Below are 22,955 nucleotides of genomic sequence, written 5' to 3' on the forward strand. Positions count from 1 at the left end.
AAAAGGGAAAATGGTGCCACAATACTCTGACTCACTGCCTTGGCTGCAAACTGCTGGAGCAAAATAAAAGGATCAGATGTTTGATTGGGAGCGTGGGCTCTTAGTTCCCTCTTGTGGCTGATTTGACGTCCTGCAGTTAAGCAAATAAAAGATTGGAGAACAGCAGAGGGGAATTTTTTTTAAAAAAAAAGACCAGAGAAAGAAGCATGTGATTTGCAAGTGCTTCTCAGACCCTTTCGGAGGGAAATGTGAGAGGGTTTTAATTTATTTACCACCAGCAGTAACACACAGAATACCCTCATAGACTAGGAGTTGCACACACAGTGTTATGCAAATTTGAATTACAATCAATCACAATATATGTACCCGAAGAAGTAGTAATCTTTAAAATCTCAGCACACAAAAATGTGATTTTGCCTTAAAAGGGTCACAAATAATATTCTAAACACTATTTAATTTGCTTATTAAATCCCAAACCTTCAAAGTTACAAGAAATATTTATTTGTCTAAGCCTTTTTTTTATTTATATGATAGCTAGAGACAATAATAACATAAAAAAGTATAACATTGGAACGATTTATTGTTAGAAATGCAAAATAACATTAATTGACATATAATCATTTAAAAAATATATGTTATGAAGTCAAATTTTGCCTGTAGATGTCACTATTTACATATTCCACCTTAAAAAAGTGACATTTGAATCCTTTATACAAATGTCAGCGGCATTGGCCTGACAAGTTCTAAAACTATGCATTGTGATAAAACATTTGCAAACTTTGTAAAAGATTTATGGTATATTTGATCGACTGCAGGGATGCTATACTCACTGAGCTGATGACAAGAAATGTAATGTGAAAAATAATGAGTGACTAAAGCTGTCAGAGAAATATGCACAGCTCAGATCCATCCATCCATTTTCTTTACCCGCTTCTCCATTCCAGGTCGCGGGGAGCTGGACAGCACAGATGCAGAATGTTATACAACTTTTCTTCGAGTAATAGTACCCCAATTTGAATTTGTTCAATGTGCCTTTTGTCTAATTTACAAGGAAAATGCAAAAGTAATAGATCTTTGATATTAGATTCTGTTAAACCGATATGAAACGTGAATATCTTACCTGTTGTAGATAGCGCACTAAAAAACCTCAGTTTGGAGAAATGAGAGTTTAAAGAGATAGTTTGGCCATTTTAAAATGGTCTGTCAAATAGTTATCAATGGGTAGCAGGGGAGCCACTACCTATTCAAACTTGTCCTCTCCTAAATTTATGTCTGTAAAAAAAAAGTTATACATATAACATCCTGGCCTCCTACCCCCCTGGTGGCACCCCTGATAGGTACTCAGAGTAGAGGTTAGCCATACTGGGGCCTTCTTTAAAGTGTCTTTTTAGGCCAATGAAACAATTCAAGCTCAAAAATGACAACTATTGTGAAAAAAATCACCATGTTAGCAAAAACAAAACCTCTATATACACTATAAAGAAGGCACCAGTCCAGCTCGCTGTTAGCCTACTGTAGGACCTCCTCGGTTCCTAATGATGTCACAGCTGATAGATGCTAACTATTGATAACCATTTGGTAAAAAATCACTACAAAAATGGCCAAACTATCCTTATCAGGTCAAACAAGCTAACAGCTAACCCAAGAGAGGCTAAAACAGATAGCTATGGTCCTAAAACACATCTCAAAATTTTCCACAACTCTTCATGTGAACATAAATCTTTTACATAAACGTAAGTTTCACATTAGTCGTTTACACCGAATTCTGTTTTTCTGAAAGCACAAACGGCAGCGGCAGCTAGCTGCACCACTTCTGAGGAACTTCCTGTCGGAATTTCATAATTTGTATGCTGAAAGAAGTGAGTAATGTGAAACACTGGTATAAAATGTATAAATTGAAGTTGGAAAGAGGAGTATTAAAATGTTTGAGATTGAAGCTACTTTGGTCTTGGCCCCACAGAGTAGCTGCTCAGTCTGTTCAAAGTCAAAACTCCATTTCTCCAAACTGAGGCTGTTTAAAGAAATATCCACAACAGGTAAGATTTTTTTTTTTTTAGAACATTTCCACAAAACCCCAGTTCGAGAGACTTGAACTCTTGTTAGTCAGATACGGTTAGCAGAACTAGTTACACTCAAAATATAAACGTGGCAATGATAAATCCATACATAAGGAAAAGTGCTTCATAGTCATAGTAAAAGGTCTAACTTGTAACAGTGAACCAGCAGAGTCAGAAAAACTGGAACAGGTTCATTGAAAAAAAGGGTTGAATAATGGAAATGACACCATTTTTTTGTTATGTTTTTTCCCCTCTCTTTATGACATTTATCAGGAAAAAAAAAAGTATTCTATTAATTAAACAGACAGACATAATTATGGAGCTTTTATTTATTAGTGACTTAATGGAATGATTTGTGTGCAAGGAACATCTAAGGTTACTGGGCAAAACTAAGGCATGACACTTCGGGAAGAGAGCACAGATTGGTCTAAGCCACATCGAGGCTGCAGGCTTGTAGTTTCTGATCCGCAACCTTGAGGGAGACCCAGGTGTTGAGCATGGAAGCCCTCAGTTTGCACCACACCAGGTGATTGCTCAAGCCGATGATCTGCGCTGCGAACTGAGCGGCAGCCTCGGGAGAAAGGACTGTGGAGCAGCCGAGGCCTGCGGAGAAAACGAAAGGAGAAGAAACTCGGTGGGTACGACGGGTAAGCCTTCATGATGTTGAAGCACACGTCTGCGTTTCTGCTCACCACTCGGCATACGGAGAGATGACCACACATCTTGAGCTCCCCAGTCTGGAGTGAGAGGAGGACAGTTGATGACAGGAGAAGCGGTGTTTCCAGACATCACTGGCCCGAGGCCGTTACTCCTGCCGGCGACAGCCACGAATACGGTCGGGACACCGTCACCTGACAAAAAAAACGCGTTTGAAATATCAAGATATGTTAGAAAATCGCCCCGTCAAACAAGCGGGTGTTCAAAATTCACGCACACCTTCGTATTCTGCTTTGATCCGGAGAGTCTCATCTGGACCCTTGTGTGCCGAGGTGACCCTGAGGATGCAGGGGATCCCGTAGGAGGTGCAGGCCTTCCTGATTTTCTCACAGTGCGCCATGTCTGAGGTAGAGCCCATCAGGACCACCACCCTGCCCCTGGCCTTGGGCTCCAGCAGCAGCTAAAAACACACAAATCCAATTAAACAACATAAACATGTTCTTACATTGTTGGAAAACTAAACCAAATAAGAGCCTTAAGACGGGGGGGCTTGGTATACCTCCACCCTTTCAGAAACCCACTCAAAGTTTCGCTTCACCATTTGCATAGCTTCTGGAGTAACTTCTTTTAGGTCTCGGTACACCTGGAAAGTTAGAGAAAAAAGGGTTTCACTGTTTTACATTTCACTGAAAGCCAATAAAATTACATTTAAAAAAAAAGGCAAATAAAAGCTCTGACCTGCTTATCTTTTTGCTGGCTCCGATCTCCGGCGGGCCACAGCCTCCATGAATCGTTGTCGATCACGTCAGCGAGGACGATCTCTCGTGTCTTCACGTTCACACCAAACTCGATCTACGAGCAAAGAGGAACAAAACGAAAGGCCTTGCAATTTGTGAAGGAGCGCATAACGCCCGCTGCCTTTCGAGCCAGAGGTTGACACCAAGATCGCTGAATGTTGGGAAATGACAGTGGTAGCCATTTTGGTCAAATGTTACTCTAATCTCAGGCGAGATGTCACACTCAGAAAAGATGTAAGGGATGATACTCAGCTACTACCACATAAAATTCAATCATATCAGCTCAATATCTGTAAAACTGACCGAGTTGTGGCCTTTTATGTGTTGGTTGATGTGAATTAGCCATCTTAAATTGGACTGATACCAAAAGTTAATCAGTTGTAGAGAATATTGTCTGCCTTCGCCTTTCGGTAAAAATGTCAGTCAGCGTTAAAATCAGTGAGACACCAGCAGAGGGTGACGTTGGCTTACCTTCATGTCCACCAGGGTGCAGTTCTGAGTGGCCCAAGCCTTCTCCAGAATCTCAAAGATGGCCACCGTGCTGCGGTTCATGATGTCCACCTCACACTGACCGACAGAGAGCCCAGCCAGAGAGAAGTTAGCAGCCAGGAGCTGCTCTTCTGACCACTGAGGGTCATTGTTGGCATCATCCTTAAACCAGAACAGTCATTCAGCGCACATGCTTAAGACACATTATTGGGCGCCATTCGGACGAGCCGCGAGGCTTACTTTAAAGAACATTTCCATCTTCAGGGGGGCGAAACGGTACCCCTCTTTGACTCCTGGATTCCTCTTCAGGAAGGACCCAGTTGCCACTCTCCGACACACCCACTCAATGGGAATCATCTCGCAGTGGGCGGCGACAAACGCAGTGTCCGAGTGCTGCTTCACAAAGGCGGTCTTAATGCCTGGAAAACAGGGAGGGGGGTCAAAAAACTACACAGCAGCCTCCACTTACATTGTCCTACTGACATCTTCATTTTCCTCGTAACGCACCTCAGTTGTTTTGCTTTGCTGTGCAACTCACAGAACTACAAACGATTTTTTTCCTGTTAGTGAGACAAATTCATGCCCAAGTTGAATGCAGCATAATCGCCCGCTGCCTTCCATGCCAGATCAGTTTAAACTAAAAATCATGTTGCGTTGAGAATTGGGGGAGCTGTAGACATTTTAATCAAGGTCAGTCTGATGCAATATCGTGAGAGGTCATGCTCAGTATGTGTGAAGAACTCTGTGGCAGCCATCTTGAATAGGACCAACTGCAAAAGTCAATCAGGTGTAGACTTTCAGCAAGTTTCATTTAAATCTGTTCGATGGCTCATGAGAAATTTTGCTGAGAGACAAACACGCACACAGTCGGGGGCAAAAACGTTACTGCGTTTGGGCGATGATGAAGTTTTGGTTAAGTGGGATACGATTGGTCACGCTGTGGTGAATTATAGACACCAAGTCACAAGACAGCCATTACCACAGCTCGGCCGGAACGCCAAACTCGTGAGTGGCACATGGCTGCAAATTACCCAATTACTTCTAGATAAAGAAAATTACGACAGTCATGGATGCGTCCGTCTACACGTGTGAGCATGACTACACGATCAGCTTACAGTCTCCCAGTGTTGGCTTTAGAAATCCATGTTTGGAATTTCACATCAAACAATCAGACCTGAAGTCATTAAAGGGGACCTTTGTTATCCTATGAAGACTTTGCTGACCTTTTCAAACCAGCGTTGGGGTTTTGTGCTGCTCACAAAAACTCCAGTAGGTTTTTTTTTTTCCTTAAACCCCCCCCCAAAAAAAAAAAAAAAAAAAAAGAAAAGCCACAAAAATTACTTGACCCTTAAAATTAAGATAAAACTTTTTTATTTTAAATACTGTATAGCTATACTAGCTTATGTTGCATTGTGGCACTTAGAGTTTATGTAAATAAACAATATAGTTCTGTGTATGAAATTATACAAAAATACTTGTTTCAAACGCTAATGTCTCAAAAATAGTTAACATAAAATGACCAGTTTGCAGGTTATTTAAAGACGTTAATGTCTTCAAAAAAAACAACAAAAAAAAAACACTTGTTATTTAACCGGACAGCTTAAAACCATAATAGATGTCAAAATATCCAATTTTTTAAAGATCCTGATTTGAATTTTTTGTACATCTGTATAATCTAACCACTATATACACATCATTCACTACCAAGAGGCTAGAGCATAATTTTAAATAAATGAGCAAAATCAGCAGTCAGGTTTGTAACAAGTTGTAAACAAAGATGAGGAATATTTGCAGTTTTCTAACAACTCTCACTAAACCCCTGATAGGTTTCAGCTACATTAACCCTCAAACACACAATGATGTTGAAATTGTGTTAGAAGAACAAAAATTCTAATCAAAAACACTGATCAGCGTATTTAAAGCTGATATGGTTTTAGGACACCGCGTTTATAAGAGCCAAGTCTTTTTTCGTTTTTGATGGATTCAGCCTTGTTTACACTAAGTGCAGACCCGCATTCCAAAACTGCATATCAATACATCTGGAAAACTACCAGAGTAAACTCTTTCAGATTGCACCATTTGATGTAGTTCGGGATTAACTTGTTTTATGTTTGATGTCTTGCTTTGCTTCCTTTAAATTTAATTACTCAGGTTCATGTCATCTTCAGTCGAAGTTACAAGGAGCCACTAGAGGTTCTGTGAAGGCACAGTCTGCAGACCCCTGAACTTTGTTAAATGATATTTTTGCAGCATTGTGGGTTGTATTTATTTGGAGCAGAATGTATGTGAACGTTCCTTCAGGGTGAGTATCACTCATCTGCCTCACTCCTGCTCTCAGGAACCTGCAGAGCAGAGTGTTTGTTTGAGTGGACTTGCCAACTTTTCAGAGTCCTCACCAGATTCCTGGAGGAGTTTAAACACGCAGCACGTCGTTTTGTTGGCGATGGCAGCCTTGCCCTCCATCTGATCCTTCCTAGCAGCGTTCCCCGCGGTGATCTGGTCTTTGGACTGGACCAGAACCAGTCCGGGCTGGTCCACCAGCTCAAAAATCTGCTTTGTCTTCCCCTCGTTGAGCTTCTGGCCAAGGTTTAACTCTGAAAGCGTGCGCATGCAAACAAATCAGACTGTGCGCTTTTTTAAAATTTAGCATTTAAAATGTGGATTAATATCTATACAGTACCTGCGGTGGAGGCCATGGCGTTTTTCGCTTTTGAACTGTCCTGAAAGACAAAAAAAATACGCCACAGAAAGTTGGGAGAAGCTGCAAGGAGGCGCGCGCCGCGGGCATGCAGCAGGAGAGGGGAGGAAATCAGGGCCGTGTCATAAGTCCGCTCCCAGCCAATCAAATCGATCAAAACGATTCCTCCAGCCAATCACAGCGGCGCATCGATTACCACGTGGCTATGGGACGCTCAAACTTAACGAGCAGAAAAACTTTGAAGTACCTCCATGTTTTCTGTGATTAGAGGATCGATTTGTTAAAAAAGAGACAAGTAAAGAGAAAAACATAAAGAACCAAACAGCACAATTTGGTAATACCACGTGTCGATTTTACCAAATCTACTCAGAGGAAATTCTGATAACAGTTCTCATGGCTGGTTTTTACTAGTTTTTTTTTTCTAAAAATATCGACTTTTTTTAGCTCTTCTTTATCGGACTCGTGATGGCAAGGTAAAAACAGTGTCCGCTGACCCCGTAGATCGAGATCGCCGAAGCACGTGTTTGGTCAACACTCCCTACGTGCGCGCGCACGCCGTTTGCTCGCGGGCAAGCAGGCACGAGACCGTTGTTTTTTGGCGTTACCGGGTGGACCGACGGCGGCGGCGGCGGCGGGATGGAGTTTGAGGAGTCCGGTATCGGGGAGGAGTGCGGGGTCTTCGGCTGTGTCGCTGCGGGAGAGTGGCCCACGCAGCTGGAAGTGGCTCAGGTCCTGACTCTGGGACTGGTGGCGTTGCAGCACAGGTAAGTAACGTAAAGGTGTGCACGTGGAGCTGCTGGAAGGGTCGATAACATATCACAGACGAGCTCTTAGCTCCTCGTGCAGGGGCGGACTTTAGGTTTAAATGTGTCGCTGGTCGTTTCTGAGCATGAATTAAGTGTGTTTTTTATATTTTAAATAAAAAATACAGTCAGTTCTAGTTTGTATTTTGCATTTAACGTAAAGAAAACTACTAAACCAGGTATTTAAGGTGCCTTTTTAACGCTAAAAGTGTCAGGTTGAGTTTACTTCTGGGTTTTGGCAGGGTTTGGGGCCTCTAATGTGAAAAGTTTTTTTTTTATATACAACTATTAATAATCAGATCAGACCAAATTTATAATTCTCTTAACCAGTTCAGGACCTAAATATGTTCTGTTGTTGTGGCCTAAAAGTAGTGAAATATAAAATTTAAATCACTGTTTTTTTCTTTAAAATATAGTAGTCCTAAAGGCCTAGCAGTCTTTGAAGGAATGCGTATCTTCAGCATTTCATGCCAAAGTAGAGAAGGAACAAAGCCGCAGCCATTTTTGTCAAACCTCGTAAATATGCACAAACTTATGCAATAACTTGCAGGATCTGTTAGTGCTCAGATTGTGTGTTATGAGTGACTTTCAGCTACTCCATCCGTCCATTATCTGCCACTTGTCCTGGAGTCAGATCACAGGGGGGGCAGCAGCTTGAGCGGGGGGCCTGGACATCTACTTACACAGCCACCCTTTTCCAACTTTTCCTGGAGGATTCCAAGGCGTTCCCGGGTATGACAAGAGACATAGTCTCTCCATCATGGCCAGGGTCTCCTCCCAGTTTGACATGCCTGGAACACCTCCCTAGGGAGGTGTCTGGGGGCATCCTTCCTAAATGCTTGAACCACCTCAACTAGCTCCTTTCGATGTGGAGGAGCAGCAGCTCTACTCAAAGTCTCTCTCAGATAACAAAATGTCTCACCCTAACTACATGCTTGGGTCTACTGGGTCTGTCTGTCATCTTCCCCCACTGTCTGATCCAACTCACCAGAGGGTGGTAATCAGTTGACAGCTCCGCTCCTGTCTTCACCTGTGTGTCCAGCCGCTGATCGGATTACAAGGTCTGTCATTGATCTGCGGCCTAGGGTATCCTGGTGCCATGTGCACCAATGTACACCCTTATGTTCGAACACGGTGTTCATTATGGACAAACTGTGTCTGGCACAGAAGTCAAGTACCAGAACACCACTCGGGTTCAGATCAGAGAAGCCATTCCTCCCAGTCATGCCCCTCCAGGCTACACAGTCGTTACCCACATGGGCATTGAAGTCCGCCCAGCAGAATGATGGAGTCCCCAGCTGGAGCACCTTCCAGCACCTCTGCTAAGGACTTCAAGAAAGCTTGGTGCCCAGCACACAGTCACGTGATTTGGATCTAGCAGGGAATGCAAGGTTTTAAACGAAGATGTCGCACAATGCATAGTGCTTGGAGTATGTGTTGAGCTGCTACCGCACCAAATTTTAGCTCCGTGTCTTTGTGTTATCTAAGGCCAGTTGGCTGTGTTCGCCATCTTGAATTGCTTTGGCTCCAAACGTTGATCAGTTGTAGATGCACATCTAATGATAACTTCCTGAAAGTTTCAATAAAATTTGTTCAGTGGTTCATGAAATATGTTGCTGACAGTACCGAAAAACTTACAAACACGGGCAAAGACATAATAAACAATAATGATAATGTCAGTCAGTGTATGTCAGCGTATTTGTTGCGGAAGCTCAAAAACACGAGAGACTCCCTTTAAAATCAGAATAAGGCTGTATAAAATAGTAATTTAAGAAGTTCTGTGAACATCTTTGTCTGTGTCAATGCTACTTATCTTAGATACTGGATCATATCAGTAGGTAGGTTAGTGATATTACCTGTGTTTGTGGGGATGGATTAGGAGGGGCCATTGAACAGACAGATTTGATCTTTATTATCGGGATGTGCTCCTGCTCCTCTTTGCACTGGGCCTGCACTTTATCAGCAGCATCACGGCCAGTCTTCAGTTGTTTAGCTGGTGTCTGGCCTGCGGAGTCTGAAAATAAAAACATAATGGCGCTTAGTTGAATAAAAGCTTTTCTTACCGGTACTTATTGTTACATCCAACTTGTAGTACTTCATACATGATTTACTTTACAGTTGATTTAATTGTGTACTGTATGTAACAAAAAACACATAATGCGTGTGTTTGTAGTTTCATTGTCAAACTCCATGGCAAATCATGGGACTGAGACAGAAGGCTTCAGTCATTTGTGGACATCGTGTGACCCGCGCATTGATAACAGAAGGAGACACATTTCAAACCTTGATCCACAGTTTTCCTCTTCATTCCTCTGTTAGCTGATAAAGTGACGTCTTTTTCTGCCGACATGTCAGGAGGGCCTGCACACAGCATACAACCGAAAAGAGTTAAAAGAACACTCGTAGACCTTTTAATGAAAAGTAGTGGTATTGTCAGTGTTGAGATATTTACCTAGAATAACTACAATTATTGCTCGCTGCCAAAATGTGAAGGTGAACAATAATTGTTTTTTTGTCTGTGTGTGTGTGTGTACGGGTCTGTCACCAAATTATCTCATGACCCAGTGGGGTAAATTTTGATGAAACTTGCAAAAAGTAACCATTAGAAGTACAGACATGTAGAAATTTGTTGGTACCCATCTACAATAACAAAAACAACAAAAAAAAAAACTAATGTGACTGTCCAGAAAGCGCCACCTTTTATCTCATTAGTCCCAGAAACTTCTGGGCTTGTCAGCATACATTTTGGTTAATTTTTGCTGGGTTTTTTTTTGTGTGTTTTCCTGCTAAAAGTGGAGCCCTCCTGGGTCCTCGTGCTCCACAGTGCAGTCAGAAAGTAACGTATCTTGGCCTTGGAGTTCAGCTGGCACCTGTGATCTCAGGAACTTTAAGATGGTCCTGTAGTCTTTACCTTTAACATGGATGTCTAATCTCCTTTTTTGAGCATCTAAAACAACTCCCTCATTTTGCTTTCTTTGCTCTATGTTCAGTGTGGCACACAACAATAAACAGTACCCAGTGCATGTTTGTTCCCTTTAAATGTCCAATGAAAAGCTTAAAGGTACCTGTGATACTAATTAAGGGCAAACATTGTTTACTTTATTACATCCTGAAAGAATTCAGATGTACATTAGTCGATTGATTTTAACTGAATGACTTCACAAAATATGAAGCATCGTTTCAGTGAGCTGTGACGTACCAACAAATTTATCCACATCTGTGCATCCACAACTCACTAACTTCAGGAGTCGATCCGATTCAGCTGAAACGACAAAAACGTCTTTGATCCAGTCAATTTTAACCACATTCACCTCAAACCTGGTGTTCGTAAGACTGATCCCCCAAACAGATTCCGAGCACGAACAGTTTGTGCAAGAGTTTTGATATTGATAGTCAGCTCTGTCAGCAAAATATCTAAATCCACTGAAGGGATTCTGTGGATACACAGCGCACATTCTGAGCGTGACGACATTATTTTCAAGATCTGACTAAAACGGCCTCAACTCCATCATTTCTTAACATAAGATGATCTTAAGTGTAAAACTATCACTAGCGAGCGATATGCATTCATTCAAGAACGCCAGGCCTTTAATTTTTCAAAGTAAAAACAATGTTTTTGTCCTTCTTTTAAGTGATATTTGACAGGGAGATTTGTTTAAACAAACATTAAATTCAAAATTAATCTGTTTTTGCCTGGCAGTAGTGTTCATGTGTATTCATTCAGCTTAAGGTGAATGTTTTAATCTTATTCTGAAGCTAAAAGAATAAACATTTGGATTTTTTTTTTAGTCTTTACTTTTGTTTTTAATAATGACGAAATGCTTATTGGTGAGTAAATAAAAGGCGATCAGCTCACTCGTCATTCTGTGGGGTTGATCCACGTGATGCATCCTCAGATCGTCTGGGTCTGATGCTACATCGGTGGCCATGGACGAGACAGAATCAGAGCTACAAGTTCTCTCGTCTGCTGCCGGCTCCGTGTTAATCAAGTACACGTCATCCTGCTGGTTTTCCTCACAGCCCTGTAAAATTGTAATTGTGCTTGAATGTCTGGGGTCAGCAGCTGTTGCTTCACGTGGCGATCCATTAGCAGGGTGAGTCATAATGGCGTCCACTTCGTCGTAGAACCTCATGATGCGTTTTCGCTCAGCTTCGTCGGCCTTGCCCCTCTGAAGGGACCGGTAAAGGTACTTGAGGTTTTTGTACTTGGTGTGGCACTGCTTCCAGTCACGTTCGATGCCTTGTTGCATTAACTTATTGGCGATCTGGACGAAGATGTCCCTCTTTCTGGTTGAGCTCTCCAGCTGCTTACATATGCGCTCGTCGGACCAGACCTGAATCAGAGCTTGCACTTCCTGGTCACTCCAGTTTCGGCCCGTGTCTGAAACTGTGACCACATGGAACTGGCCAGGCCCTGATGAATCCGCGTGTGTTAAGTGGACTTCTGGTAAAAAAGAAGATAAAGGGAAAAAAACAAACTTTACTCCTACTGCGGAATTTGCTAAATTTGAGATCTGGCAGGTGCATTTTGTCCTACCTGTGCCTCTCCATTGGGCTTCTGTTTCTCCATCATCATATTCATCACTATTGTCATCTAGAAATAAAATGAAAAATTTAATATGGTGGATTCTAAGACTACTAGTGGGTGTGGATTGTATCATAAATACCGACCATCATCAATTTCTATGACAATCTCGCTGTCTGCAGCTGTCATCTGTCGTATGTTGCCTGGTGGTGTTTGTAGCCTCTCTGCTGCCGTGTCGCCGTTGTACAGCCTCCTCTGCATTTCCACGGTCCCATTTTCCAGTCCCTGGTTGAGCAGGATCGCTTCCACCTCCTCAAAAAACTTCATGTACTTCCCAGGGCTCCCCGTGCTGCTGCTGCTTCTGCCTCTGGCCGCGTGCGCGCTTTTAGCGGTCTTGTAGTCGTATTTCAAGTTTTTATATTTGGTTCGACACTGTTTCCAGTTGCGCACCACCCCGAACTTTCTCTGCATCTGACGGGCCATCTCCTGGAAGATGCACTTGTTGCGCAGGGTGCTTTTCAAGCGCTCCCGAATGTTCTGGTCAGCCCAGACGCACAGCAGCGCCCGCACCTCATCGTCTGTCCAGTGGCGTCCCCCTTCTTCAGCCACATTTGGACTGTACGGAAGTGTTGGATGGATTCGACTCTTGATTCCTGCAGAGATGCACACACTTTTATCTTTGTCAAAACTCTCATTTAGAAAATTTACATTATTGCTGAATCAGCCTTTGTAGAGCAAGCAAGCAAACATGTTCTGTCAGTATAAGAATAGGTGCATGTCTTTGGCTGTGCTACAGTTTGTGTCGAACCCAGATTTACCTTCATGCGTTGGCATTGAGACAGAGGGTGGGTAGATACCTCTTTGATTACCCACATCTTTGTCCCAGCCCTCCACCAGCCTTCCATCCAGTCCTGGGCCATAGTTAGTGGATGTGCCTGCTGCTGCGTCAGGCATCCTGCTCTGAAGTCCCAGGCTCCTGCTCTTGGCCTGACACTCCTTCCAGCTGCGTGCAACACTGAGCCGCCTCAGACGCTCTGAGATCAACTCGAATGTGGCTCTGCTCTCTGCTACATGCTGAGCTCCTATCTCATCCCACACTGATATCAGAGCCAGCACTTCTGTCTCCCCCCACTGCCTTTCCACCGAGCCTTTTTCCTCCACCACCTCTCTATCTTCTCCTCTTTGTCTCTCTGCTCCTCTCTCCATGTTTGAGCTGACCTGGAAACGTTTTCTTTTCCCCAGCCCCCCTGTCTCTGCTGCCCGGTTCCCTAGGCAACCAGGCGGTTAAGCCTGAAAGCAACGCCTCCATGCTGAAAAGCAGCCTCACCACTGGCTTAAGCTGTGTGCAGAGGGGGAGGGATCAGCTGTAATCTGAGAAGCAGCTTGGTAAATGTACTGAAACTGCAGCAAGACGACTCTCCATATATGGCAGTTCCACATCAGAAAAGCACTTTAGTTTTTTTTGCCTTGTTCCTCATTTCTGTTTCTTCTTCTTCTTCTTTTTTGATCAAGTCAGACCAGTTTGATCTCCCTCAAGGCACAATATTACACAGAAGAACTGAACACTGATTCATGCTCAGTCTTGCAGATAATTTGTCCTGATTTGCACTCCCCATTGATATTTTGTAATTTATACGTTGCTTGTTTTCTCAGGGGTCAAGAAAGTGCTGGCGTTGTCACGAGCAATGGAGCCAGCCCCCCCACATACACAAGCCACAAGGTAACAGTTTATGAACAGAACCACCTTAATGTTCAATTCACTCATTCAAAAACAGCATGCTTCAATTACAGGAGATTTATTTTCATTGTGAAAGCTGCACGTTGTTGCGTAGTGTCATACATTGCCATAGTTTTTATTGTGTGCAGACTAATTAAAAACGATGATCCCTCCTGGCATTTCACAGGGCATGGGATTAGTGAGCTCCGCTTTCCCACCCGAGGCTCTTCTGAAACTGCGCTATGGTAACCTTGGTATTTGTCACACACGCTATTCAACTACCGGGATCTCGGAGCTGCAGAACTGCCAGCCCTTTGTGGTGGATACGCTGCACGGCAAGATTGCTGTAGCACACAACGGAGAGTTAGTTAATGCCCGTGCTCTCCGGAAAAAGGTGAGCCTTTGCTTGTGCAGGGAAAATGTGCTGCAGTGGATCGAATGAATTAATAAATGAATACCTTTTTGTTTTTATTGCATCAATGAAATTAGAGTGCAAAGACCTAAAAAGTTTCAGCAATCCACCACATAAAAGCAATGCCAAGTGAACACGTTGACAGGCAATCTGTTTAAAGTCAGTGTCTGCTTTTTCCTGCTCTCAGGACACATTTTAAACCACAGTGATCAGCTTTTTTTAAAATTTATAACATTTTTATTTATGATAATATTTACAAACAAGGCTGAGATTTAAATTTAAGCACAAGCATTGAAAATCAATTAAACCTAATTTAAATATAGCATCAGCTAAAACACGAGAATCAGTGGGAAGATTTAATTATATTTTATTTATAAATCTAAAAGTAATGCCTGTATTACAGCGGAACAGCAGAAAAGTAACGCTGACAGCCTGATGAGCTGATGTTAGTAGTAATTAGCTAGTTTTAACAATGTTTTTTGTAGCTTGTTGCTAACAAAACAAACACAAAAACACCTACTTTGTCTCTGGTATCTCATCAAAAGGCATTTAAACCTGAGAAACAGTGTGACAGAAAATTGTGGTTTAAGACGGCATGAATGTTTAACACCTTGGTAAACCTTGAAACCACTAATCAGTCCGATGGTGACCACAGCATTAAACTGTTTGTAAAAGTACAGAATTAAGATTAGCTGTTCGTGGATCTGGGAGCCCAAGGAAAAGAGCTGTTTTTAAGCCTAAGCACCTGTTTTACCTCCTGGAGGGCAGGAGAGCAAACAGTTCACGGCCAGGGTGTGCGCTGCCTCGTTTGTTCTTGGCCATAATGAGACATCTCAGACTGAAGATACCCTTGAGAGAGTGCAGGGATCAGACAGTGATTTATTTGTTTTCTGTCATCAGCTCAGCAGTCAGCAAACCACACTGTGATGCGGTGTTAAATCTCTCATTGGTGGAGCTATAGGTGGTTACCAGTACACTTCCTTTCAGCTTGTTTTGATGAAGTAAAATGAATGCCTCTTCTCAGGTGCTCTCAGTTAATTGAGACAAATTTTTATCTATTATAAGTTGGTATATATATAGATTTTTCATTAGATATGTTTAATTGGTCATATACAAAGAAAAGGCGTGAACAGTTTGTTTATTTAAAGTACCAGTTCTGTATATCCACCGAATGAGTTGTATTATGTTGTGCAGGTAATGCGCCACGGTGTGGGCCTCTCCACTGGCTCAGACAGTGAGCTCATCACCCAGCTGCTGGCGTTGACTCCGCCCATGGAGGAGCTGGACACGCCTGACTGGGTTGCAAGGTGAGTGGAAAAGACCCCATGTTGCATAAATCTGCTGAGTTTAATTTTTCTCTACATCCTTTAAATGCCTTCTTGGTTTGTTTTTCATTTAAATTTCAGGATTAAGAACCTGATGACTGAAACTCCTACGTCATACTCACTGCTGATCATGTTCAAAGATGTCGTCTATGCAGTGCGTGACCCTTACGGGAATCGCCCCCTCTGCATTGGAAGGCTTGTTCCCATCTCTAAACTCCACAGCACAGGTATTTAAATCATGCATGTGAGCGGGCTGTTTGTCTGTCAACAAGATTACATCAAAACTCAGAGGTGGCACTTCCTCTAATATGGCAAGAAACATAGAATGCCTTCATGTGGTGCATTGGCCTCGCAAGAGCTTAACAGAACAGGGTGGCCTTTGATTTTGTCAGAGGTCAGACAGCTCCTGGTGGATGATTAACTCGACTCTGCTCCTTGTTAGGTGCAGAAGAGGAGGACACAGAAGGGTGGGTTGTGTCATCAGAGTCCTGCAGCTTCCAGTCCATCGGTGCCAAGTAATCGTTTTGTTGCATCAAGTCTCTTATGATACTGAAACCTGCATTTCTGTGAGTTCAAAACCTTTTCACACCTTCACTCAGGTATTACAGAGAGGTCTTACCAGGAGAGATTGTTCAGATATCCAAACACGGCGTCCAGTCTTTGACCATTGTGCCCCGCCCTGAAGGAGACCCCCCTGCCTTCTGCATTTTTGAATACGTTTATTTCGCCAGACCAGACTCAATATTTGAAGGTATTTGTTTACACACTTGCTGAATAATTGGTTCTTAACTGTACAGCTTTCATGTAGTATCAAATATAAATGCGCTGCAGGGCAGATGGTGTACACTGTGAGGCAGCGTTGCGGTCAGCAGTTAGCCATTGAAGCTCCAACAGATGCAGACGTGGTCAGCACTGTGCCAGAGTCTGCAACCCCTGCCGCTCTGGGCTACGCTCATCAGGTCCGTCTACAAGTCCTCTGGCTGTTCTGCCACCTCGTGGACCGCTTTCCACACAAACGCATCCCTTCTTGTCCTTCCAGTCCGGTCTTCCGTACACGGAGGTTCTGTGTAAGAACCGCTACGTTGGCAGAACATTCATTCAGCCAAACACCCGCTTGAGGCAGCTCGGAGTGGCCAAGAAGTTCGGGGTTCTGACAGACAACTTTGCAGGGAAACGAGTGGTGCTGATTGATGACTCCATCGTCAGGGGCAACACGATCTCCCCCATTATCAAACTGCTGCGAGAAGCAGGGGCCACAGAGGTTAATTACATTGAACTTTTTCAGTTGTTGTGATTTGATAGACTATCTTTTACTCAGTGATTCTAAAACTAGTTAAACCTTTGAAGCATTAATACAAAGAACTGTTTTGATGCTGTCAAAATTCTCTCTTGGTGATAAAATACAACCATTTAATTATAATTTTAACATTTCTGACAGGATTTCTTCAAAAAATAACGTGTGAATGCACATTTTTTTTGTTAACATTTAACGACTTTGTAAAACTGCTTGTATAAAAGTGTTCGCTTCAAAAACAAAGCATCCAATCAGAATATAAAGCATTACCAGACACTATCTCTGCTCATATTGATCTATATTTGGTGTTGGGCAGGTCCACATCAGGGTGGCGTCTCCTCCCATCAAGTTCCCCTGCTACATGGGCATCAACATCCCAACAAAAGAGGAGCTCATTGCCAACAAGCCAGAGTTTAAGGACATTGCTGGTTATATTGGTAAGGCTTTTTGTCTAATACGTTGCATCATGTTCATTGCAGAATTTAAATGTGTAGTTATTTGTTTATTATAACCCTGCTGTGTAGGGGCTGACAGTGTCGAGTATCTAACCGTGGAAGGTCTCGTATCAGCTGTTCAGGAGGGAATCGCCTCCTTGAACAAGGACAAGATCAGCTCCGGTAGCGTCTCGGGCAAGATGGTGGGTCACTGCACCGCCTGTCTGACGGGGAAATACCCCGTGGAGCTGGAGTGGTGACTGCTGTACCGACACCACGAGCAGCTGGAGCTACAGCAGAAACGGCACTGGGGAGGGAGAGCACAAGCTTCCTCAACAGGAAAAGATATGATCTCAAGTCTCAGTCCTGCTATCTACTTCTGTCTTTGTTGCACAACTACAGCCAGACCTTTTCCACAACCATCACTCTGCTCAGAACTGTAAGCTGAAGATGGTTGAGCCTTCCAGCACTATACTTTGGGACATTTCTTTGTTTGTTTTAACCTGCTGTCAGTGGATGGTGTGATTATAGAAGCACCTTTCTGAACACACCAATAATATCTTTGTACATTTGTTGTTCTTGTAATGTTACAACTCTAAAACCAGCTTCACTTCTTTCCATGCAGTTTACAATCAGGAGCATTAGAATTCACACAAGATAAGTGACCAAAGAGTGGGGGGAAAAACAACTTTATTTTATTTTACTTAAAATTAACTTACATGCTGTATTTTTAATGTTTAACTTTTAAAACTTGAAGATGGGGAAACTGTTGTAATAAACAGAATGCATTGAGAACATTTGCTCTAAATGTCTTGAACTGTATTTTTGATTTTGAAAATCTGTATTAACTTTAGGAATGATGGAACACAGCGCCAAAAATTTTAAATTTTAGATAGAAAATTAAGTTTAACAATACAAATACAACCAGCTATTAAAAGAAAACAGAGCCTAATAAGAGTTCGACAGATGTTGACTTTTTAAACCAGGTTTCTGTTCATTGAGAGGGAAAATGGGTCAGGAAGAAGACAAACCTCCAGCAAAACACCATGCGTTTAACTTCATCCCAATCACTTGCGAGAGAAGTCACGGATCGTTGTAATTTCACGTGAATCTCCTGTTAAAAGAGGCAAAAAAAAAAAACTTATAACAGTGCACTACTTCATTTAGAAGCAGACATATACGCTCCTCTCAGAGTATCAGAACAGTGAAGCCAGCTCTTTTTGCTGCCAACTAAACATTTTGTTTAATGACGAAAGACGGATATGAGACTTAGACGATAGCATTGCTTGTAACAGAACACCAAATGTTTAGGCGAGGAAACTTATCCAAACTTTTTTGGGTGTCCTCGGGAACAGATGTCAAACAGGAAGGAAAACGTCAGCAGCTGATAAACAGAAACATTGTCAGCTTTGAAGGAAAAAGGAACTTTAGCAGGTATTACCATCTAAACCAGAAACGTACAGATGCTAAAACTACACATTGGCGAGAAGAATAAAAAGGCCAAACTGGAATTTGCTAAAAAAAAAAAAAGTAGAGACAAGTTTTAAAACTCCTTGGATGAGACAGACAAACCTCTATTAAAGTGATGGAAGGGCTAAAGAACATTCTACAGTCTAGAGAAACATTTTGTCTGCCATTTTAAAGGATGCAACCAAACTGATTGGGAGGCCCGGTCCCAATACTCACACTAGACCCTACGCCCCTCTATGAAGTGTGTACTCAGTCGAAGTGCACAGAAGGGTTCGTGTGCGCAGGTTACAAGCATGCAGACATTGAAGAACTGGGACAGAACAGGTTACATCATTGACCAGCGGACCGGTCGCTGTTTTGGTATTTTAAGAAGGTGCCATTGCAATTTTAAAAGTACAGTACAGGTATTTTTGCTTTCCAAAGTCATTGCAGGAGATATTTGGCTGTTCAGATGTGTTTTGTCCTGACTTGTTGAATACGGAGCAAAGTTTGATCGTATTCACACATGAACAGCAGAGTGAAACAAGAATTACGTCAATACTTTACATTTGAACACTGCTTTTCTCGTGACAGACGCAGCTTGCTCTGTCACCACTGTCATATTTCTGTTGTTTAATTCAAAACTCTTTCATTGTCAATAAAGATAATTTTTAAAAAAATCAAAACGTCACATGCAGCAATGAATGGTGGGTAAATACTTCGGCGAAGTCCGCCTGGATGCGGACTTCGCCGAAGAATCGGGACACACTACGCACTCGATGTTGCTGCAGCAAAAGATTTACAACTAGATAATAAGTTCTATTCTCTTAAATTTAAGTCCATCTGTTCTAATACTGGATGGAGAAAGGCACCAGCTCCCCGTGACACGGAAAGAAGCGGGTAAAGAAAATGGACGGATGTTCCAATACTTTCGCTCGCCCAAAGATTTGGTGTTCAGTTACAAATAACACCTGGAAAGAAAAGCTGAAATGTTGCTCTCTGGTTCCATTTTCATCTTTTGATGTCAAACCCAAATGTTTTCAATCGACAGCAAAGGAAAACAAATTGGCCCAACTGCGCCAATACTTTCAGAGGGAAGTGCACGTAAAAGATGCTGATTTCTAAACAGAGCTTACCCAGGACATAGGACTCTTCTGCAGACACGCGTTGGTGCCATCTCATCCAGGATTCCTGACGCGCTGCGGGTTGCTGGGTTCTGTGTTTACCGGGGCTGTAAGCGAAGGCGCCGGTGGATGGAGACAGGCAACACCTCGGCATCTCTGTCTTGTGGCGTTTGGACTGCGGATAGCTGTCGGATCCCATCTCCCTGTGGCGTTTCCACAGGACGGAGCGGTGGGGCGACAGGGCGAGCGCTGCCAGGGACGAGGAAGAGTGGCCTCTGCTGACTTTGGAGCTTCTAGAGCAGAGGCGGCAGGGGTGGCTGTTGAAGAAAACCGACTTATTCTGGCACACAAGCTTGTGGTAGAGTTTCACGAAGTCTTCATCTACTTTCTTCGGCGAGTAGGAGGCGGTGCGCGGGAGGGAAGAGTCGAAGGACAGGTGCCGTCTGAGCCTGTTGCGTCCGTCTGGTCTTCGGGCTGGCTGTGGTTGGGAGGATGGGGGGTAAAGCATCCTTAGCTGCACTACAGGCGTCTTTGGAGAGGAGGGCAGAGACGCAGACAGTGATCTAGGCCTCACTGACTCTCTAGAACTGCGCTCCACAGTGTATTCTTGGGGGTCTCTTGAAAAAGCTTGAGGTGATCTACTAAAGGCGTTTATCATTTTTGCCCTGAAAGGACTCTGCCTGATCGGAGAGCTGTAGACATCAGGTCTCTTGGTTACAGCTGGAGATTCTCTTGAATATGTGGACTCTGCTGAATGAGAAGGGACTGGAGGCTTTGTAAGATAAAGAAATGGGTCCTTAGATGAGCTAGAAGTGCCATAGGAAGGTGGAGAAAGACCAGTGGGGAATTTGGAGACACGCTCTTCCAGCGGGAGCTGTTTACGGGGCAACATCCCAGACAGGATGGTGTCATTCAGTGAGATCTCTCTGGGCTGAGTGGTCTGAGAGAAGTCCATTACACGGATTGGACGTCTAATGGACGGGACGTAATTTCCAGTCTGCCCATCATGCAGACTGGGTACTGTCTGCAGGGCACGACGAGGGGTTGTTTCGAGTCTTCTCACAGGACTTTTGGAGCTCTCCTTAAGCTGCAACTTGCTGGAGACATTGAAGGTGCTGTTGAAGATGTCTCTTTTGGGCCGCTGTCGCCATTTTTGGTACCTCCTCAGCACTGAGCTGGCAGCCTCCGAGACATGCTGCCGATGACAGGCTCTCTCGATTCGACTGACCATGCTCGGGTAGAGCTCCAGCAAAGAGTTGCCGTGGCTGTTCAGAGACATCTGCAGTTCTTCGTTTTGGTCCTCCGGCAAAAGCTCACTCTCAGACAAGTCCCTGCAGCTCTCATCCAATGAGCTCTGCTTCAGCTCTGTAGGGTGTAGAAAAAGAAAGAAAAAAAAAGTTACTTAAATTAAAACGACTGCCTCATTTCCCCTCATATTCGTCAAAAAGTACCAACTCCTTTGGCGTTCTTACAAACCTGCAAAGCTACTGGTAGAGTTGAGTAGAGTCCTGTCAGCACCATCATCATCATCATAGGTCAAGTCCAACTAATTGCAGAGAAAAAACATACATCACTACTGTCACTATATTGCAATATTGCAAGATTCGTTAGTGCTTGAAGTATGTGTTAAGGATGACTCCAAGCTACTACCACACCAGGCTTTAGCTCAATATATGCAAAATTGACTGAGTTATATCCATTTTTGAGTCAGATAAGGTCAATTCGCCATCTTAAATTGACTTGACTCTAAAAGGTAATCGGTTGTTGATGTGCAACCAATGACTACTTTCTGAGTTTTACTAAAATCTGATCAGTGATTCACGAGATATTTTGCTAACAGACAAAGACACAGGCAAAACACTATCACCCTGTTATTTATTCAGAGCTAAAGTCAGATAAGTACAGCTGTATTTACCTGAGAGTTTCCTGTAACATTCGGTCCTGTAGAGAAATGTTGACAAAACCAATTTAAACAAACTACCAAGCATAAATATATCTATATTGCTAATTTTTATTGGAGATCAGAATCCATTACCGCTTAACGACTCCTCATTCAAATCTGTCAGGCTCTAAAGCGATGATACATGTGATTAAATACATACGTGTTGTTATTGTACTTAAAGCACTTCATTCATTGTGTGCAGTATATAGTAATCCAGACCTTTGACTCCATAGTTTCCAGCATTTCCGTTGAGTCCTCCATGTATTTTGCAAGTGCTTCACCATGCGGGGGAAAAGGTACTTAATTAGACAAAGGAAAAAAATCAATAAAACAACAATTTTGAGCAAAAATAACAAACATTTAAATACATCTTAATCACGTGGATCAAGTCTTTTAATAAAACATGAATGTTTGTTAAAAAATAAATCAGGGTAAAATTAAAAGCAATTTATGCTTAGGGCTTGCTAACTTGTGATTGACACCCTGCACGAGTCCACAATTATTTCCTTAATTAAAGTATAGTAAATAAATGCATCATATACATGTGTTGCTTGTTTCAGTTGGCAGGCAATAGCAGTACATTACCGATAGATGGCGACAAAACGAGCATTCATCACACAAACACATTTTTAGATAAAACTAGATTTATATCCACTAAAACAATAATGGGTTTTCATTGCTCTTAATCATAATTTTATTATATCTAATGTAACTTCAGTACAGTAAACAGTATCCACTACAATGCTGCTCGTTATTTTTTACGTTTTAATTAAAACCTTCACGTTTTTAAGTGTTTTAGTTCACTTACTTCTAATTTTTGTACTGCCGAGGTCCACCTCCTTACCTCCATCGTCATGTTTAATTTTTGAGTACTGTTGAAAGAAAAATAACAGATGTTAGTAAACTAATTTTAATCTTAACAGCCTTTCGAGGAAGCTAAACTGAAGCTAATAGCTACAACTCAGTGGCGTTCATTGACGAACCTTTTCTACAATTCGATCCAGCGAAGTTTTAAATTTTAATCTATTCTCGTTAAATTGTGCAATAATGTGCGCCATGTTGCGCGTTAATAGGAGATATTTTCTTCAGGTTTATGATGAAAATAATACAAGCCAGCAGTTAAAAAGGCGCTTTTTGTTTAAGTCGTCCTTTAAAAATCGGCGTGATCTGATTGGGCAGTAGACAAGCGATGCCTTCAAAGGAACTCGGAAGATACAGTTACCAAATAGTTT

At 42.6% G+C, this 22,955-nt stretch overlaps 3 protein-coding genes across 7 annotated transcripts; 1 reads left to right on the plus strand and 2 right to left on the minus strand.

The window, feature by feature from the left end:
* Positions 1 to 2,368: 2,368 nt before the first annotated feature.
* Positions 2,369 to 13,247, minus strand: paics (phosphoribosylaminoimidazole carboxylase, phosphoribosylaminoimidazole succinocarboxamide synthetase). 4 transcript variants are annotated; one of them, XM_037974131.1, is made up of 16 exons: positions 12,845 to 13,247; positions 12,173 to 12,679; positions 12,039 to 12,095; positions 11,358 to 11,945; positions 10,701 to 10,763; positions 9,785 to 9,862; positions 9,358 to 9,515; positions 6,681 to 6,720; positions 6,397 to 6,594; positions 4,241 to 4,419; positions 3,983 to 4,162; positions 3,453 to 3,566; positions 3,274 to 3,357; positions 2,994 to 3,174; positions 2,750 to 2,908; positions 2,369 to 2,660 (listed from the first exon to the last, which is right to left on the minus strand). In XM_037974131.1, the coding sequence occupies exons 1-16, from the start codon at positions 13,230 to 13,232 to the stop codon at positions 2,485 to 2,487; spliced, it is 3,150 nt and encodes a 1,049-aa protein (XP_037830059.1). In that variant the 5' UTR covers positions 13,233 to 13,247; the 3' UTR covers positions 2,369 to 2,484. The 4 variants fall into 4 exon arrangements, with proteins under 4 accessions (XP_037830059.1, XP_017284296.1, XP_017284297.1 ...); XM_017428807.3 differs by lacking the exon at positions 10,701 to 10,763; XM_017428808.3 differs by lacking the exons at positions 9,358 to 9,515; positions 9,785 to 9,862; positions 10,701 to 10,763; ... (2 more) ...; positions 12,173 to 12,679; positions 12,845 to 13,247 and adding an exon at positions 7,304 to 7,441.
* On the plus strand, positions 6,861 to 18,136 carry ppat (phosphoribosyl pyrophosphate amidotransferase). Its single transcript, XM_017428812.3, has 11 exons — positions 6,861 to 7,462; positions 13,680 to 13,746; positions 13,931 to 14,137; positions 15,350 to 15,462; positions 15,562 to 15,707; positions 15,923 to 15,995; positions 16,080 to 16,231; positions 16,312 to 16,439; positions 16,520 to 16,741; positions 17,091 to 17,211; positions 17,299 to 18,136. The coding sequence occupies exons 1-11, from the start codon at positions 7,335 to 7,337 to the stop codon at positions 17,466 to 17,468; spliced, it is 1,527 nt and encodes a 508-aa protein (XP_017284301.1). The 5' UTR covers positions 6,861 to 7,334; the 3' UTR covers positions 17,469 to 18,136.
* On the minus strand, positions 17,456 to 22,887 carry si:dkeyp-117h8.4 (uncharacterized protein LOC572032 homolog). 2 transcript variants are annotated; one of them, XM_017428810.3, is made up of 8 exons: positions 22,707 to 22,887; positions 22,532 to 22,595; positions 21,943 to 22,022; positions 21,817 to 21,850; positions 21,697 to 21,722; positions 21,258 to 21,327; positions 19,794 to 21,146; positions 17,456 to 18,322 (listed from the first exon to the last, which is right to left on the minus strand). In XM_017428810.3, the coding sequence occupies exons 1-8, from the start codon at positions 22,779 to 22,781 to the stop codon at positions 18,276 to 18,278; spliced, it is 1,749 nt and encodes a 582-aa protein (XP_017284299.1). In that variant the 5' UTR covers positions 22,782 to 22,887; the 3' UTR covers positions 17,456 to 18,275. The 2 variants fall into 2 exon arrangements, with proteins under 2 accessions (XP_017284299.1, XP_017284300.1); XM_017428811.3 differs by having other exon boundaries at positions 21,943 to 21,998; positions 22,707 to 22,886.
* Positions 22,888 to 22,955: the final 68 nt, after the last annotated feature.

The sequence above is a fragment of the Kryptolebias marmoratus genome, linkage group LG24, assembly GCF_001649575.2.
Source record: "Kryptolebias marmoratus isolate JLee-2015 linkage group LG24, ASM164957v2, whole genome shotgun sequence".
Lineage (NCBI taxonomy): Eukaryota > Metazoa > Chordata > Actinopteri > Cyprinodontiformes > Rivulidae > Kryptolebias > Kryptolebias marmoratus.